Genomic DNA, 17,379 nt, shown 5'->3' on the forward strand with positions numbered 1-17,379 from the left:
GGGCTGGGGACACAGTGCAGTTGGTAGAGGGCTTCTCTCACATGCACAGGCCCTGGGTTCAATTCTCACCACAGCAAAAAAAAAAAAAAAAAAGGCCTGAGGATGCAACTCAGTGGTAGAGAGCTTAGGGTTCAACCCCCAATGTTGCAAAAAAAAAAAAAAAAAGAATCCAAGAGGCCCCAGAGACCCCCTCGAGTGAGATGCAAGAGGACGGAGCCAGCTACTGACTGGGAACCACCCTCACCAGACGCTGGGTCTGGGGCAGCCTCCAGGACCGTGGGCAGTACCTTTCCATTTCCAAGCCACCCAGCCCACGGTCCTTGACGACAGCAGCCTGAAGGGACCAGACACTGCCCACTGCGAACGTCTTCCTGAAGGGCACAGGGCGCTCACCGAGGATGGCGAAGATGATCATGAAGAAGAGCAGCAGGAGCAGGATGTCCATGAAGGGGGGCAGGGACTGGAAGATCTGCCGCAGGTTGCTGGGGAGAGAGGGGCGGCTGGGCTGGGGGCTGGCCCGGGGCGGCGGGCAGGAACAGGGCAGGTGTGGCAGACACAGCACCCGTCCCCGTGGCCCAGGCGAAGAGGGCCTGCAAGTGCGGGAAGGGCAGCAGGCCAAGCACAGGGCCTCGGGCACCAAGGTCAGCTCCCAGAGATACCCCAGGGCCCGCCCCAGGGACGTGATTCCCACCCTGCCATGGGCACAGAGGAGGCCCTGCTGGCCACTGTCACCACAGGTCCCCCACGAGACAGTCTTGGATGGGTCTCCAGAGACATGTGACTCTGGGTGTGGGCTGGCATCAGTGTGGTCCTGGAGCCCAGGGAGGCGCCAGGAGGGCCTGCCCGATCCACCACGATGCTTCACATGGCCGCCTGCTGGGACAGGTGCTGCTGTGCCCAGCAGGTGACAAGCAAGTGGCACGCTCTGTGGGGAGCTGGCCCCAGAGGGCAGCAGGCAGGACGGACAGGGCCCTGGACGTGGAGTCAGGGAAGCTCAACCCACAGGACCCGCCTGCCCGTGCCAGGCCAGCAGGGGCTCCGGGCCCCCGGCTCCACAGGCCAGAGGTCAAGGCCGCCCGCAGCAGGGCCCATCCACACAGCCTGCCCCGGGCCTTACCGCCGAACGCCGCCGCAGTACCGGCAGTCCACCAGGAAAATGCAGCGCAGGGCCCGGGTCACCCGCACATGGGACGTCTGCCGCACCAGCACCACGATGGCCTCCGCGAACTGCACCACCAGGACGCAGGTCTGGACGGCAGGCCCAGGGCGTCCGTCAGGCCACAGCCGGCCCCCACCCCAGCGCACCCAGCAGACGTGTGGCCCCAGGGGAAGCATTCCAGGGACTGCTCCCCACCACAGCCCACCGTCACCTGCCCTCAGCATCCACCAGCCTCCCCCACGTCCACTCCCACCAGGAGGCCCTGGAGGTCTGGGCCCAGCCTGACCTCAGCTCCCTGGGGACATTCTCCTAGACGGGCGTGCACACTCCTCACACTGCCGAGCGCTACCCCGACTCGCCCTACTGAGGCCTCCTCTGCCACACAAGAGGTGCACAACGCTGGGGCAGTCAGTGTGGGGCCAGCAGGCTGAGTGGACCCCTCCCTTCCACCTGGATGCATGTGCACTGTGCAGGGCACACACCTACAGTGACCCAGAGTGTGCCAACATGGAGCTCCAAGACTATACTGGTACCCCCAGGACACCTGGGGACATGCCGAGGCTGGCAGGACCCTGGGTGACATCTGTGGGGGATTTTAAATCAGTCCAAAGATACAGGTTTGAAGCACCCAGGGGAGAAACAGGTGCCACACGACCGGCAGACAGACACATCACCTTGACCATGGTCCGCTTGTGCCGGACGAAGGTGTGGAGGCCCAGCCACCGCGATTTCATGCAGAGCTCGAACACCACCACCATCAGCGCAAACAGCTCCAGGGTGGCGTGGACCTGCAACCAGGCATGGGGCGTGGCAGGCCACCACCCAGGGTCACCTGTCTTGGCCCCACACCCAGGCCTGCCAGGGCCCCTTCCTAACACACACAGCCCTGGACGCGGAGCGCCCCAGAACATCTCCACACATGGACTGTGCACCTGGCGAGAGGCCAGGGCCTAGGGCACGAGGAGAGGAGCAGAGGGGTGACAAGACTCCCATCTAGTTCCAGGAAGGACGCCATGAGATTTACAAAAGACCCAGAGAAGAACATTAAAGCAGCATGGAATAGGAACTTAAAAACCAAGGGGACAATCCAAGAGTCTGAGAGACCAGGCTCTGAGCACAAGTGGCCCCTCAGTCTTGTTCCCCAGTTGGCACCAGGACAAGAACGCAGGGAAGGCCCTAAATGAGCCTCGTCTGCTCAGGGTGCCGTGTCCTCCAGGGGACAAGGTTCCCCTGAGGAGCGGTGGGGACGGGTAGCTGGGAAAGGTCACAAGGGCCTGGGGCCCAGGCTGCTCAGCGAGGGTGTCCTTTCCTGTTCCTGCTTGAGCAAGGGACATGGCACTCCCACACACCACCAGGCCCCGTGCTGACCATGGGCTCTGCTGGGCAAGGTCATCTGTGGGACTGGACCGTCCTCCTGCCACCGGTGGCCCCAGCTAACTGCCTTCTCGTCGAGGTTGGAGACAGTGTGCAGGCAGTGGGGTGACCGAGGGGTGGGTACTGGTCCTGAGGGACACCAGTGGGACCCCTCCCTGACAGACTCCCGGGGAGGCTGCTGACCCCACTCACCCAGTGAGACTGTGGGGTCCTCAGGGCTTCAGTGGCCGGGCTTGTTTCAGGTCTGTTGCAGCCCCTGCCCTTCTAGAATGTTCCCTCCTGCTGTCTGCCCCAGAAAGCCCCACTCGCCGGCCCCAGGCACTCACGTAAATGCCGAGCCGGAGTGCAGGGACGGCGGGCGCCTCGCACAGGGACAGCAGCAGCAGCAGCAGGGCGGTCAGCAGCTCCATCAGGTAGAAGAGGTGGTTGTGTACGAAGAGGTAGGCCCCCAGCGCCCTGGCGTCCTTGGGGTGGGTGAAGAACTTGTCGTTGTTCTCGCCTTCCTGAAAGGACGGGTGTGTGGGCGCGCCAGCCAGGGTGACTCCGGGTGACCCAGAGGTGCGGTGGCAGGGAGAGGGGCAGGCCCAGGCGAGGACTGGGAAGAACTCGGGCGCAGCTGGCCCCGCCTCACCCCCTGGACAGGCCAGAGAGACAGCAACTGCTCAAGACCCAGGGACGGTGCGGTCCTGGAGTGGGCGCCGAAAGCCCACGTGAGAAGCAGGACAGTCAGAGGAGGAGTCCCGGGTCAGGAGAGCCTTGACCAGCCAGCGCGCTAATCGCCTGATAGGGATGGACTCGGGGTGACGGGGGCAGGGGGTGTGGCTGAGGAGGGGGGTTCTGGGGGTGTCCTGGGTTCACGATCTGTCCAATGTCCAGTCTCTGCCCCCTCTGCTTCCTGGAGCCACGTTCCCAGCTGCTCCCCTGGGCCACGCTCTTCTCCCACGAGGTTCTGCCTCCCCTCAGGCCACCTGTGGACTGAGCCCTCTGAAACCGGGAGCCCCAAATACACTTTTTCTCCTCTAAAGTTGTTTTTGTTGGGTCTTTTGGTCACAGCAGCAAAGATGGAAATTATCTCAGAGTTCATAGGAAAATGAGCCAACACCGTGCCTTTAGGACCCTTCAAAGCACAGGGAGAGCTGCCCGGCGGGGGACCCACCGACTCTTATTAACTCAGGCTGCCCGCATCCTAATCCCATTTTTTGGACAGATGATAATTGCACTTATTTATGGGGCATGATGATGTTTGGATATAGGATCTGTTATGGAGTGACAGAATCAACTAATCAATACTCACCCCTATTCACCTTTTTTTTTTCTTTTTTTTTTTTTTTTTTTTTTTTTTGTAGTGGGAACATTTAAAATCTACTCTCTAGGGGCTGGGCTGGGGCTGAGCAATAGAGCGCTTGCCTTGAGGCCCATCCTTAGCACCACATAAAAATACCTAAATAGATATTGTGTCCACCTACAGCTAACAAAAGTAATTCAAAAATTTTTTTAAATCAACCCTCTCAGCAATTCTGAAACAGACACACTACATCATTAACCACGGTCACCACGCTGGACAAGGGTCTCAGGGACTCAGTCCTCCTGTCTGACGGAAGCTTTACTACCTCACCTGCTCTTCCTGCCCTGGTGACCCCGTTCAGCCTCCACCTCTGCAACCTCAGTGTGAGGCGGGCAGCGCCGCCTTCCTGTGGCGGCTCACTCCACGTCACATCTCGCTCTCCAGGTCCATCCACGCTGTCACAAATGACAGGAGCTGGTCCCCTTTCAAGGCGCACAGTCTATTCTGAGTCTACCACAGGTTTCTTTTGTCCCTTCACCTCTCACGACTCCTGGCCCCGCACCCTTGGCCACTATGAGTGGCTGCAAGGACCACGGGCGCGCACGTCTCTCTGACACACCGACATCAGCCCCTCTCGGAAGGGCCCAGAGGTGGGACCGCAGGGCATAGCAGGTCTGCTTGGCTTCCTGAGCACCTCCAGGTTTTTTCACATCCCGCACGTGAGGGTCCCTCCTCGGCCTCCTCACCAGCACACACCCCAAGGCCACTGCTGGCCCTCCTTGTTACCATCAGCCTTTGGGGGCTTCCTTATGGTCCCTGGAGTTGGTGGACACAGTGTGAGTGGGGGGCGTCTGGCCTCAAGGGTCCATCCCCCACCTGGACAGCCAACCTCAGTGGCTTCGCAGGCACTTCCCCAGCCGCTGGGCTGCGGGCACTGGCTCTGTCTTCTCGAGTGGCGGAGGCTAGTGCCTGCCTCTGACCCACAGCAACCTCTGGAGACATTTCTGGTTGTCAGTGTGAAGGTTGAAAATGCTCCCGGCAGCTGCAGGGTCCATCCCAGTGACCACCCTCGCCATCCTCACGGAGGCTCCTCCTGGGAAGGCCTGGGCTGCGGCTTGCAGGGGACCCGGAGCAGGTCACTTCCTGAAGCTGACCCGCTGCTGCCCTCCTGAGCAACTGCAGACCAGCGGGGGGGCCACAAAGGGCCCACACCTCCAAGCCAGAGGCGGCAGGCTGGTGCAGCCTGTGGTCTGTGCAGGGCCCCAGGGACAGGGACAATAGGCACAGTGGCCAGGAAGCTTCTCGGCTGAATTACTTTAGAAAATGTGACTCTTGCGCAACTTCTCCCAACAAGTGGCCCGGAAGTCAGAGGAAGGCACTGCCGCAGGGGCTCCGACTTGAACTCCAGAACCTGGAGGCGCCGGACAGGAGACGGGGACACCGTCTCACCAAAGAAGCCCGAGGAAACCCTTCCCGGGGCACTGGGTTCCGATCTGAGCCTAAAGGACAACACGGGGCTCGTCTCCTGCCTGCTGTGCGCGAGCCACTCGAGGACACGTCAGGAAGGCCAGTGGGACGGCCTCTCCGCTCCCTGGGGCTCAAGTCCACACAGACGTGAGCGCTGGACATGTGGTTCCCGAGGGTGAGGCACTGGGGAGGAACGTGGGAGAGGAGGAGAGGGGACCATAGGCACCAGCCAGGGCCACCAACCCTCACACACCAGCAGCTCGGTGCAGGGGCCCCGCTGCAGCTCAGCCATGGGCCAAAAGAGGAAGCCACCTGACGCCAGCCGACACTCCACAAGTGGTCACCATGCTGCCCACGGGGACCCAGGCTGCCCAAGCTTTTGTTCTCTAAAACTGATGCATGTTTTGGTAAAAATAACTCAAATAACACACAGACGTAGAAGGTGGTAAGACGCCCATCAGGGCTGGGGCTATGGCTCAGCGGTAGAGCGCTCGCCTTGCACGCAAGAGGCCCTGGGTTCGTTCCTCAGCACCACATAAAAATAAATAAGTGAAATAAAGGTGTTGTGTCCAACTACAACTAAAAAGTAAATATTAAAAAAAAAAATAGAATCCCATCAGCTAGAGGTCACCAGCCCTGTCCTAGGTGAACACTTTCCAGATGTGTGGCTCTGCACATGCGTGCACACTCACAAGCACACTCTCATACACATACACTCACATACACACATATACTCACACATGCACACTTGAGCACACACGCATACATACACACATGCACGCACACACACACATGCACACTCACACGTACACACTCATGCACACACACATACACACACGCCACAATAGGTACATAAAACTTTCCATAAAAATGATCGCGACACATCTGATGCTCCATCACCTCTATTTCCACAAGTACCGTGGCCAATTTCAAGTGGATACAATGTGGCCAGAAGGACAGACGTGCTGGGGACAGCTCTGCCCCGGGGCTGTGTGCAGGCTGACCAAGGACAGCCCAGGCTCCACCGCTGAACCATGCCCCAGCCCCAGATGGACAGTTTAAACCCACCCTGGGGACTTGCTAGCAGGGGCCTGGGCATCGCTTGGCCTCTCTGAACCTCCACTGTAAAGCGGGAGGTGATGATGCCAGCCTGGGCACCTGGTGTGAGGACAAGCAGGTGCCCCACAAAGTCTCCAAATCCATCACCAGCACTCTCCCCTGCTTAGGGAGAGAAGGAATTACCAGATTCCCGAGTCCCTGGCTCTGACCTCAGGGAAGGGACACTAACAGGCGGGCCCAGCTCCCTACAGCGTCCCTGCACTGTTTCTATGGCCTCTACTTGAATCAAACATCTGCAGAGGAACCAAGGCACCTGCGCAGCTCTGTGTGAAAACACAGACACAGACAGACAGCTGGACAACACCGAGTGGACACCTGGACTGAATGACATCTTTTTTTTTTTTTTTTTTTACATGACAATACAAATCCTTGCAGGGGAGAACTGCTTCAGAGAAAAGAGATGAGGAAAATCATCATTCAAATGAATTTAAGAAAAATCCTATTCTTCACCCAAATCCTCACTGAATGGACACCAGAGACCAGAATCCGACTGTGACAAGATCAGGCACAGAGGCCGAGAGGCTGGGCTGGTGGTGGAGGGCAGGTCTCCAGGGAACAGACTCTTGCTGGCTGAGGAGGCCCCAGGAAACGCGACCCCTCCCACCCAGTCGCCTGTCCCCCAGTCTCTGCAGTAAGAGCGCGGGGTCACTATGAAGAATCAGGGAGCGTGACAAGGGAACAAACCCAGGCCTTCACAACAGCTGAGTGAAAGAGGCTGACTCCCCTGATGTCATCTAAAGTCACTGGGATGACATTTACATGAGGTCATAATACAAGAGAAAAGCGTGTGCTGCGCACTATTAACAAAATGCAGACTATGGCTCGGGGTGTGCTCGGGGTGCAGCGCCTGCCCAGGGTGCACAAGGCCCTGGGCGCCTCCCTGACAAAGGACACCAGCAGATCACACAGCCACAGACAGCACGTGACTTGTTTTGGATATGGAGTCCTGCTCTGTTGCCCAGACTGGCCTTGAATAGCTGGGCTCCAGCAGGCCCTCCCCTGGCCTCCTGAGGAGGGGGCCTACCAGAGTGACCCTCCAGGCCTGGCTCTGCCTGGCGGTGGCTTGGTTGGTTTTCTTAGGGGCACTGGGGTGGAGTCAGGCTCCTTACCACTGAGAGTCACCCTAGCCCTTCTCATGTTTGATCTGAAACAGGCTCTCACTCAGCGCTGGGCTGGCCTTGACCTTCAGCCCTCCTGCCTCCTGAGCGGCTGGATTCCAGGTGGATGCCCCTCGCCTGGGTGTGCGTACTTAATACAGAAGGAAACCACGGGGACAGGACTGGCCGAGTGCCCGTTCCTTCATTTCCTCCTTGTCCCTTGGTTTGTGATGACGAGCATGTATTACTTTTACAGAAAAGCATTACTGTCTTATTTTTTTCCAAAAAAATGAACAAACAAAAACCGTGCTACGTGGTGGAGGTGAGAGCAGCCGCAGGCTGGATGGGAAAGGATGAAGGTCCTCAGTCCCCCGTGGCCGGCAGACCTGCCCCAGGACGAAGGCTATAAAGCAGGGGCGCCCGGCAAGTCAAGAGGGCAGCATGGGGACTCTGCTCCCCAGGGGCCGGCCAGGAGACACTCACCTGGAGGTAGATGGCTGCCTCTTGATAGTTCATCTCCCAGTTGTGGCTGGAGGGGCTGGAGGGGGGGCTCTCTCCGCCAGAGACCAGACTGGGGGCCCGGGAGTCGTGGGCGGCATGGCTGCCCCCATCTGCATGGGGAGAGGAGAGACATTAGAGAGCAGGCTGCAGGCAGAAGGGCCAGCAGTCACCGCCCGCTCACACACACCTGTCACCTGCAAGGCAGCGCTCACCCTGTGTGCTAAGGACAGCAAGAATCGGCGAGGGCTGGCCACCGCTCAGTCTCTCTAAAGTGAGGAGACAAGGACACAGGGGGTGCAGTGCGTGGGGAGGAAGCCCACCTCTGCTTATCCTCACAGAGAGGAGCCCCGAAGGAAGAAGGAGAACTCTGAGGTGGGTGGTCTGGGGTGGCGAGGGGGACCTGGGGCGGTGAGGGGGCCCGGGGAGGGAAGGAATGGCAGGGCCCAGCCTCGAGGGTCCTCTTTCTGTAGACTTTTGTTGAGATCCTGTTTCTGCAAACATCTAAAGGCCTGGATGTGCCCCTGAGGCAGGGTCAGCCGCTGCCTGTCCTTGCTGACATGGGCGCCCTCCTTCTCCAGCGCCTGCTGGCCGCTCTGGGGAATGCCCCCTCCCTGCCCTGTGTCCACACTGCCTGGCTCTGGCTGAGCCACCCTGGCTCCCAGGCAGGTGACCTGGGCTAGGCAATAAGAGCCCCCATCCTGCTTGGCACAGAGTGGTGCAGGTATCGGTGCTGACCCCCGCCCAGCCAGCCAGGGCTGTGCTTGGAACTCCTCCCACACCAATTCAGGGGGGCTCTTTCCCTCCTCGGCTGCCAAGAGACGGACATCAACAGAGAATAGCAATAGCTGGAGATAAGGTGGCTGCACCCTGGGGATCCTTAACTTCCAAAACCCGAGGCGATAGGATCTGAGTGTGTTTGAGCTGGATTTGTCTCAAGAATGTGGAGTCTCCACTGAACTCATGGGAAACCAGGGCCCCAGGAAATGGCTCTTGGCCTGTGAATTTATTGGGGAGAAGTGAATCGAGGGTGAAGATTCACACCCTGGATGATACATCTGTGATACACCTGTAGGAAGATAAGGAATCGAGGGTTTGGCTGTTGCCATGGGCACAGTTGGCAGGAAGCCAGCAGGTAAGGTGACAGCCAGCAGGAAACAGCAGGAAGACAGCACTCACGGGGCTGCTGGTCATAAACAAAGGGTACTTCTGATCGGGAACTGCCAGGAGGGGGCGGCCTGTCGGGCCATCTGCAAAGCCCTGTCCCTCCCTGAGTTTGCAGGCAGGAGCCAGCGTGTGGGCAGGGTGTGCCAACCCAGGATGCAGCCCAGGAGTCAGGGAGGGCGCTCCGGCGTGGCGTCCCCTCTCCTAGCAACCTGTCTCAACCGTGTCTTATCAAAGTACCGGCCCTGTCCACAGAGTTTGAGAAACATAACTATAGACCGTCCCTGCCCAGATTCTGGTGTATCTTCTGCCATCCGACACAGTGACTGTCACATCTGGAAGGACCCCGAGGACCGCTTCACTGAGGCACACTTCTCAATGGGGACACTGAGCGTTGAGAAGGGTGCGATGCATGTGGTGCAGTGCGGTGCAGTGGGGCCAACGACCACAAAGCCAGGTCTCCCGGCTGCCCATCTAGAACTTTCCTCAGCACCATCATTCATCACTCACTCCTCCCAGAGGGACAGGAGGATGGCTCTACACACCAGCTGTCCCCCACGGGCCATCGTGGACTGACAGCATGCAGCTGTGGGACCGGTTTAGTAACTGTGACCCCAAACAAAAGTGACAGGTGGTGCAGAGACTGTCCCTCGCCCTGGCCAGAGCTTCCAGACACACCCCACGGGCCACAGGTGACTTGTGGACAGGCAGAGGGCTGTGCGGGTGCTGGGAGCGTGTCTTCCCTGGCCAGCAGTGGGACAGCCACGTCAGCAGAGCCTGGGGCAGCAGGGGCCTCAGGAAGCCGGAGGGTCGTCCCTCCCAGGGTGCCGCAGGACAGGCCGGGCTGGGCGTGCCTGGACCACAAGCTCTCTGAGAACATGCATCGCGAATATGTATCAAATTTTAACGTCTAAATAAGTATAAGAGTTTAGGGCAACCGAACAACAACCATAAAAACCTCTCCTCGGTGGCTGTGTGCTCTGTCTGTGGGGGCCTGAGCCTCCTCTCTGGGCCAGAGCAAGCCTCTCCTGCTGCCTCCACCCCAGAGCAGCCTCTGGTGGCTGGACTCTGGATCTACTGTAACAGCATCCTCAAAACCCCAGGCTGATGGTACCTCTCCTTTGCCCTGGCAGGTCTCCCTGGGAGACGGCTACAACCCTGGGTTACGGGGCCTGCGGAAGGCCCCCAACACCCCTGTGGTCACCTTGTCCCCGCCTCCCTCCCGCTGGATGACTCCCTGTCACTCTGGAACATGCCTGGAACTTTCCTCCTACTGGTCCTTGCACCTCTGGTCCCCTCTTCCCTGCCTGGCCCCACCCCCACACCGGCCTCTCGCACTGCCTGGTGCTTCCTTGGGTGGCTGCATTCCCACCTCCTCACCTGGGGGCCTGTTTCCCTGCCTGGAACGTCAGCTGGGGACAGGGACGTCTGTCTTGTTCACTGTGGCGCCTGGAGGCCCAGCACAGTGTGGGGCAGGAGGCACAAGGGGTGAACCAGGAGACCCTGCCCTAGAAACCCCACATGCTGCCACATGGCGACTGAGGCAGGGAACAAGAAGCAAGCACTGGCCCAGGGGCCTGGGGAGGATGGACCACCCAGGGACCCAGAGAGCAGGGGCAGCGCCGAGGGGGCGGACCAGGGGGGACAGGATCTCTTTGAATTTGTAAATATCATTCTTCTGAAAACTGGCTGCGGAAAGATGATTTTCCACATGGTAATTCAGGGCGGAGGCTTAAAGAGAGAAGCAAAGGGAAACTGGGAAACTGGCTGCAGAGCTGGGGAGGGGGCTGGGGAGGGAGCTGGGGAGAGAGCCAGGAGGGCAGGGCTCCCTCCAGGACTTTGTTCCTGCTTCCAGCCACAGGCCTCCTTGCACTGCCCCAAAACAGAGCCAGCAAGCTCTCCAGCCCCCCGGGAAGGCGAAGCTGGTGGCTTGTTTGTGACTCTCACACGTGGGGCTGACAGGCCTGGGCCACGTGGCTGAGGGGCTTTTCAAGGAAGCCCCAGGTGATGTGGAAAAGGCTTCTTCACCCGGTGCCTGTGGCTGGCTGGCGGCACATTTAGGGATTACAGAGAGGGCTCAGCGCAGGCAGGGTCCGCCCCCCCCCCATTCCTTCTACACAACAGCCAGGTCCAAAAGCACTTCCTAGGCTGCGGAGGCAGAGCCGCCACCCGCGGGGCTCCATTCCCTGCTCTGCTTCCCAGGCTAAGAAGTGCCGAAAGGAGATGGAAACTCCCCAACTGCCCGGGGTCTCAGCAGCTTCCCAGGGGGAAGGGCAGCTGAGGTTGGGGCAGGAGCCGAGGGTGGTGCAGAAGCCGCAGAGGGGGGAGGCCAGGGGAGCGCTAGGTGGGTGGGTCCCCACATGGGCCTGGGCATTTAGGTGGGGCACTGTTGTAGGAGTGAGTCCTGCTCCTGGGACTGATCAGGGCCAGGCCTCCGGGTCCTCAGAGAAGCACTCCCCATGGCTCTGATGGGTTACTACCAGGCGAGAGGACCAGAGGACAATCTGTCTGATGGCACAGAAGGCCCAGTCAGTCGCTCCAGGTCCTCTGCCTGTGCTGTGCAGACCCTGGTTGCCTTGCAACCCTGCCCTGGCATCCTTCTGCCCACCGAGCCCAGAGCCTGCTCTGCATTTCCTGGAGAAACACAGGCTCCAAGGTCGCCACACAAATGTCGGGGGTTCACACCACACCACCCTACTAGCTCCACCCTGTGGGCTGGGACAAGCCTCTCTGGTGGGGACTAGTGGAGGCCAGGTCAGAGTCGACCCCGTAGGACCTCTCTGACCTAGTCCTTAACAGGACAGTGCTTCCAGGTGACCTGCGAGGCGAGGAGCAGAGCATACCGTAAGGGCCCAGCCGGAGGAACAGGCCCGACCTCACCACAGGGTGGGCGGGCTGCTGGGCCTCCACAGCCTCGGTCAGGAGCAGGGCAGGAAGCCCCTGCCTCTGCATTTCCGCCTGGTCTAGAAGGTGGCTGGGCTGGAAACTCAGAAGGAAGGACAGAGGATGCCCATGGCCAGAGGGAGAAGCGGCCTCTAGGCCCTCGCAGCAGGGAGCGTCTCCACGGGAGGCTTCGGAAGGCCCAGGATACCACTGGAACATTCCTGGCAACCAGGAAGAGCACGGTGCCTGGGGGAGCCCCACAGAGGGGAACAGCGCGCTCTGTACTCGCTGTGCCCAGGCAAGCGCTCTACGAAACCCAGGCTGGCAGACTGGCATGCCCCTCAGGCCAAACCACGGCCACTGAAGATCCAGGAGGCCCCTGCCCCTGATCCTCCCTCCTCGAGCTTGGCAGTCAGCCCAAGGAAGTGAGCCTGCGGCCATAGCATGGAGCTACGACACCCCCCCACACACACCGACCCAGAACACAGGCAGCTGCACGCAGAGCAGGCGGCCAGGGTGACCTGCCTGCACAGATGGCCTCGCCCCTCCACTGATGTAACAGGCCCAGGCTCTCAGCAAACAGCTGGCTGCCCTGTGTGGAGCCTCCAAAAGGGCCCTGTAGAGAATCCAGGGTTTCCGCTAGCTGGAGCCCAGCACGCGGCAGCGCCCTGGAGCCACTGGATAAACAGAAACAGCTTCCATATGCCGCCAGGAGTGCGCCAGGCAGGGGGCGGGGCAGGCCCGTGCCACCCCCACCAGCAGGTGCTGGGTCAGCTCCGCTGGGTAAACCCCGGGCCTTGGTCTTAGGCCTGGGGACAGAGGTCGCTTTGAATAAACCCACAAGGGTCACTTGGCAGAGCGCGAGCTTTCTCGGGTAGAGTGACACTGGGGCTCCAACCCATTCCTGTCTCCACCTTCCTCCATCGCACTTTTTAAAATGCTCGCAGCATCACACACTCATACCCCCACCCTCGCGCCCCTTCCTCCACTAACCCTCCCCACCCCCCCACCCCTCTCTCTCTCTCTGTCTCTCGGAGAGGGCATTGGTGGTGTTGCTGGGGATGGAACCCAGGGCCTGGTGCACACCAGGCGCTGCTCCCCCTGAGCTCCGCCCGCAGCCCGTCACACATTCTTGAACACCCCCCCACACACACACATACATCCTCTTCAGACAGGTGAAGCCCTAGATGCCTCAGGTCCCCTGATCATGATGTCCCTCCCCAGAGCCGCCCTTCTCCCAGCCGCCCCCCCCCCCCGCCTCCCCTGGAGCTGGGGCAGGAGAAGCCCAAGCACAGAGGTGAAGCCCACAGAGCTCTGGCCTGCAGAGACCTGCGCCCAGCAGACAGCGAGCGCCTGGCCACCCTGGGCAGTGGCTACGGGCCCCACTCTGGGAAGGCACTGGAGGAGAGGAAAGGAATCCCGGTGCTGCTGAGCTTCACAGGCACAGGTGCCACAGTGCTTCTGTGCGGCCAGCACTTCAGGCCCCAGATGGAAACAGAGTGGGGGTTCCAGGCGGGAGAGAGAGGCCACTCCCCTCCTCCTCTCTGTAACCGGCAGCAAGATGGTAGAGAGCACAGCCACGCTACCCTGCAAGCCAGCAGAGGATCAGCGGGCAGGAGACCCCAGCAAACTCCCTGACCTCCAGCAAGGCGAGGACTGGCACAGAGCCCTCCCGGCTGAATGGCTGGCACGGGCCCAAAGCCTGTCCTGCCAAGGCTCTGCAGAGGCGGAGAGGAGGCCTGGCAGAAGGGCTCTGGCCACCCTCACTGTGCTCACCTGACAGGCGCTTCAGTGGTCAAGTCCAAAGGAACCATCCCTGGGGCCAGTCCTGGAGGGCCGTGGCAGGACAGGGCCAGAGGTGGAGAGCAGGCGGCTACACAGAGGAGGAGGGTAGGCAGGCACAGGCCAGAGACCACAGGCTCCTGGGAGCCCGGAGCAGGGACACATGAAGGCAGCAGGGCTGGGAGGCCAGGGAATGGACGTCACCCCGGGAAGCTGCAGCCTGTGGCGCTGCCCCCACACTGCCACAGGGCTGCAGACACAACCTCGGGAGACCCTGCTCGTCTCCTTTTGGTTCTGGGGACTGAACCCAGGGGCGTTCTACCACTGAGTCATGTCCCCAGTCCTGTTTTTTTTCTATTTTGAGCAGAATCTCTAATATGCTGAGGCTGGCCTCCAACATGCAATCTTCAGCCTCTAGCTGGATCACAGGCGTACACACCTCTGTCTAGAAAGGCTAACTCCTACAGCCAAACACGTGGCTTGATTTAAGGAGGTATTTATTCAGCACCTACTGTGTACCAGCATTGTACTGAGAGCTGGATTAGAAAATATAAACCTATGACCATTTGTCCCCTTGAAGCTCCGAATATGGAGGTGACAGAAGGAAGGAGAGTCAGGCACACTGAAGTCGTTCATCAGTTACAAGGGTCTAAAGGCTGCACTCACTCTGGACAGCAGGCAGTGTCGGGAGGCCTTCGGGGTGGTCAGTGTGGGGAGAGGGCGCGTTCCAGAACAGGGCAGTCAGGCATGAGGCACAGAGGGGCACGTGACAGGGCACGTCTGGGGAGCTGCAGAGGCTCAGCGACCCAGAGCCCAGGGCCTGGGGCAGGCAGATGCAGTGGGAAGTGACGGTGGAAGGACAGGAAGACCCGCACTCAGGGCTGGCCAGGCACCTGATGCAGCTGCAAGGTTCTAGTCACCAGCACCCCTGAGCATTGCAGCACCCCTGAGCCAGACACGTCGCAGCCCCAGCTTGCTGAGCAGCACCTCAGGCCCCGAAGACTAAGTGACCTGCCCCAGGTCACAGAAGAAGAAGCCGCAGGGCTGGGGTTTGAGCCCAGGCAGCCTGAGCTCCCACCTTCTCTGCTCCTTCAAGGCAGCTGGGAGGCAGCTGGGCCGTCCGCCAGGTCATGAAGGCAAACTCGAGCCACTGGGTTCTCATGGCGGACACCCTGTGCAGGCAACCCGTCTGCAAAAAGCCAAAGGAGCTGGTCTTGGTCAACTCCTTAGCCATCTACGAACACCATGCTGGGCAAAGCCACGCACCTGCAGGGCACGCTATGCTCCCAGGGACCCGAGGGTCACTTTCTTTTCTTCTTTTTTTTTTTCTTTTTGGAAATAGAGATGGAACCTGGGGACACTTTATCACTGAGCCACATCCCCAGCATTTTTCATTCTTTGAGACAGGGTCTCACTTAGGGCCTTGCTAAGTTGCCTAGGCTGGCTTTGGCCCTCCGGCCTCAGCCTCCCAAGCCGTTGGGATGACAGGTGTGCGCCACCGCACCCGGCTCTCAGGATCATCTTCTTGTCTACTCTTCCAGTTACCCTTCCCGGGGTGGAGAACCATGTGTTGTCTTGCCGATGTCCACTGGAAATTCTTGGTGAGGGAGGACATGAGGGCTCCTTTGGTCCTCGAGCGTCAACCTGGCCCTGCACGGCCTGCTCCCCAGCCGCAGGTATTCCAGGACACGGAGGGCTCCCTGCCCCCATATGTTCGAGGTGCGTGCAGAATACTCGGGATTTCAACAAATGCTGGTGTGGCCCAGGCTACACACACACACACACACACACACACACAGCACGCTCGCCTGGCGGCCTCCCAGTGAGGAGCCAACACCTGTGCAAACATCTGTCCTGCCTTCACTTGGAAGCATCAGAAATGCTAATTGAGAACTGAGCATGGGGATGGGGAGGAAGCCTCCTCTCCCCTCGCCCTGGTGCTCTATGGCCCCTGCGAGAGGGCAGCAGACATGGCGCAGCTCAGAGCACAGTCGGCCAGACTCACCCTGCACCAGGGCGGCCAGTGTGCCCACTGATAGGCCCGTGAGCCGGGGCTAGAGCTGGGGCCACACAGTCCATTCCCAGGGGGCTGGCTGGACCCAGTAGGTGGGTATGAAGCTGCTGTAGGTGGCTCTGGGCACAGGACAAGGGGACACCACAGGGAAGTGAACACAGGAAGGAAGCCCGTGTCTTGGGACTTGGTAGCTTGGGCACCTCATGTCTCCAGGGAGATGAAAGCCTGGGACAGGCGGTGGCCAGGCACTGAGCCAGTCTTCCCTTCCTTTACCTCAGTTTCCCTGTCTGTCAAGTGGGGAGCGCAGTCCACAGAGCATCGTCAAGAAACAACAGCAGAGACCAAGAGGACAATGGCAGGAGGTGAGCAAGGCGCAGAGGCACATGCCTGTGATCCCGGCGGCTCAGGGGCTCGCAAGTTCAAGGCCGGCCTCAACAAGTTAGCGAGACCCTGTCTCAAAATGCAAATAAGAAGGGCTGAGGGAGCGGCTCAGCGGTAGAGCAGCCCTGGGGTTCAGTCCCCAGTACCAACAGGGAAAGGACAGCAGGCGGAGGCAGGGTTCTGGTGCCGTGCAGCCCATATGGCCAGGACCTGCCTACTGTCCCCCGGCTACTACTACGAAACCCTCAAGGAGATGCAGGAAACCAGGAAGTGAGGAATTAACAAAAGGCAGGAAGGGCTCCAGTTCCCAGTGGAGAGGGTCCTCTGATCACCACTCAGGGGCTCAGAAGAGGGCAGCGTACATGCTCTGCTGATGGCAGACTCCGGGGGGGCCTCGGTGGCGTTCAGTTTCCGGCATGGAGCTGGTACCGGGCCTGACACGCCACTTCCCACTTACCTTTGTGTCCACCTGGCTGCAAATACTCTTGCCCCCATTTCACAGAGGAAGAAACTGACACCCAGGAGAAACAAGCTCAGCAGCTCACTCGATGCTGCTCAGCTACCAAGTCACGACCGTGCAGAAGGCCACCAAGGAACTGTCAAAGTGCTGCTGAGTGGGGACAGAGCCACTCTCCAACACACACAGGTTCCCATAGCTAGGATTCCCCAAGCTGCCCCGCAGGCCTCTAGGCCCCCCAACCCTCTGCCTGGCCCCCAGGAGGAACGGCTGGTGCAGAGCAGGACCACGCCCACCAGCAGCCCCGAGGCTGGAAGACGTGGGCTGATAAACTCTGAGCCCGGGGGACACTTCTAGACTGGCCGCAGGACAACCGTGACTGTCAACAGGCAGGCCAGCAAGAAGAGGGGACCCTCAAGAGCCACGGAGAGAAGACACCACGCCTGTGGACGACCACCCACAAGTAAAGCCATCGCATCCCGCAGCTTGGGCGGCTTCCAAGCCACTACCACACAGACGCGTCACCCGGGCTGAGCTCCAGCAAGAGCCGAGGGAGAAGAACAACGGGAGGAAACGGAACCACCACGTGCCCAAAGGAGGCTGCGGGCAGCTGGGGGACAGTGTGGTGCGGGGCGCTCAGTGTGAGGGAGGGTGGGGTCGGCACCCGTGGACATGGCATCCAGACATGAGGGCGCCCGG

General features: G+C 60.1%; 1 protein-coding gene across 4 annotated transcripts in view; it reads right to left on the minus strand.

The window, feature by feature from the left end:
• Nucleotides 1–17,379, minus strand: part of Tpcn1 (two pore segment channel 1) — a 50,632-nt gene that overhangs the window by 19,710 nt on the left and 13,543 nt on the right. For all 4 annotated transcript variants that reach the window (XM_027923403.2, XM_027923400.2, XM_027923401.2 and 1 more), the window contains exons 3-7: nucleotides 7,985–8,112; nucleotides 2,860–3,036; nucleotides 1,834–1,947; nucleotides 1,118–1,248; nucleotides 394–482 (exon numbers count right to left, since the gene is read on the minus strand). In XM_027923403.2, coding sequence (XP_027779204.2) covers nucleotides 394–482; nucleotides 1,118–1,248; nucleotides 1,834–1,947; nucleotides 2,860–3,036; nucleotides 7,985–8,112 — 639 coding nt within the window. The remainder of the gene's footprint in view (nucleotides 1–393; nucleotides 483–1,117; nucleotides 1,249–1,833; nucleotides 1,948–2,859; nucleotides 3,037–7,984; nucleotides 8,113–17,379) is intronic.

This window comes from Marmota flaviventris, chromosome 1 (assembly GCF_047511675.1).
Source record: "Marmota flaviventris isolate mMarFla1 chromosome 1, mMarFla1.hap1, whole genome shotgun sequence".
Lineage (NCBI taxonomy): Eukaryota > Metazoa > Chordata > Mammalia > Rodentia > Sciuridae > Marmota > Marmota flaviventris.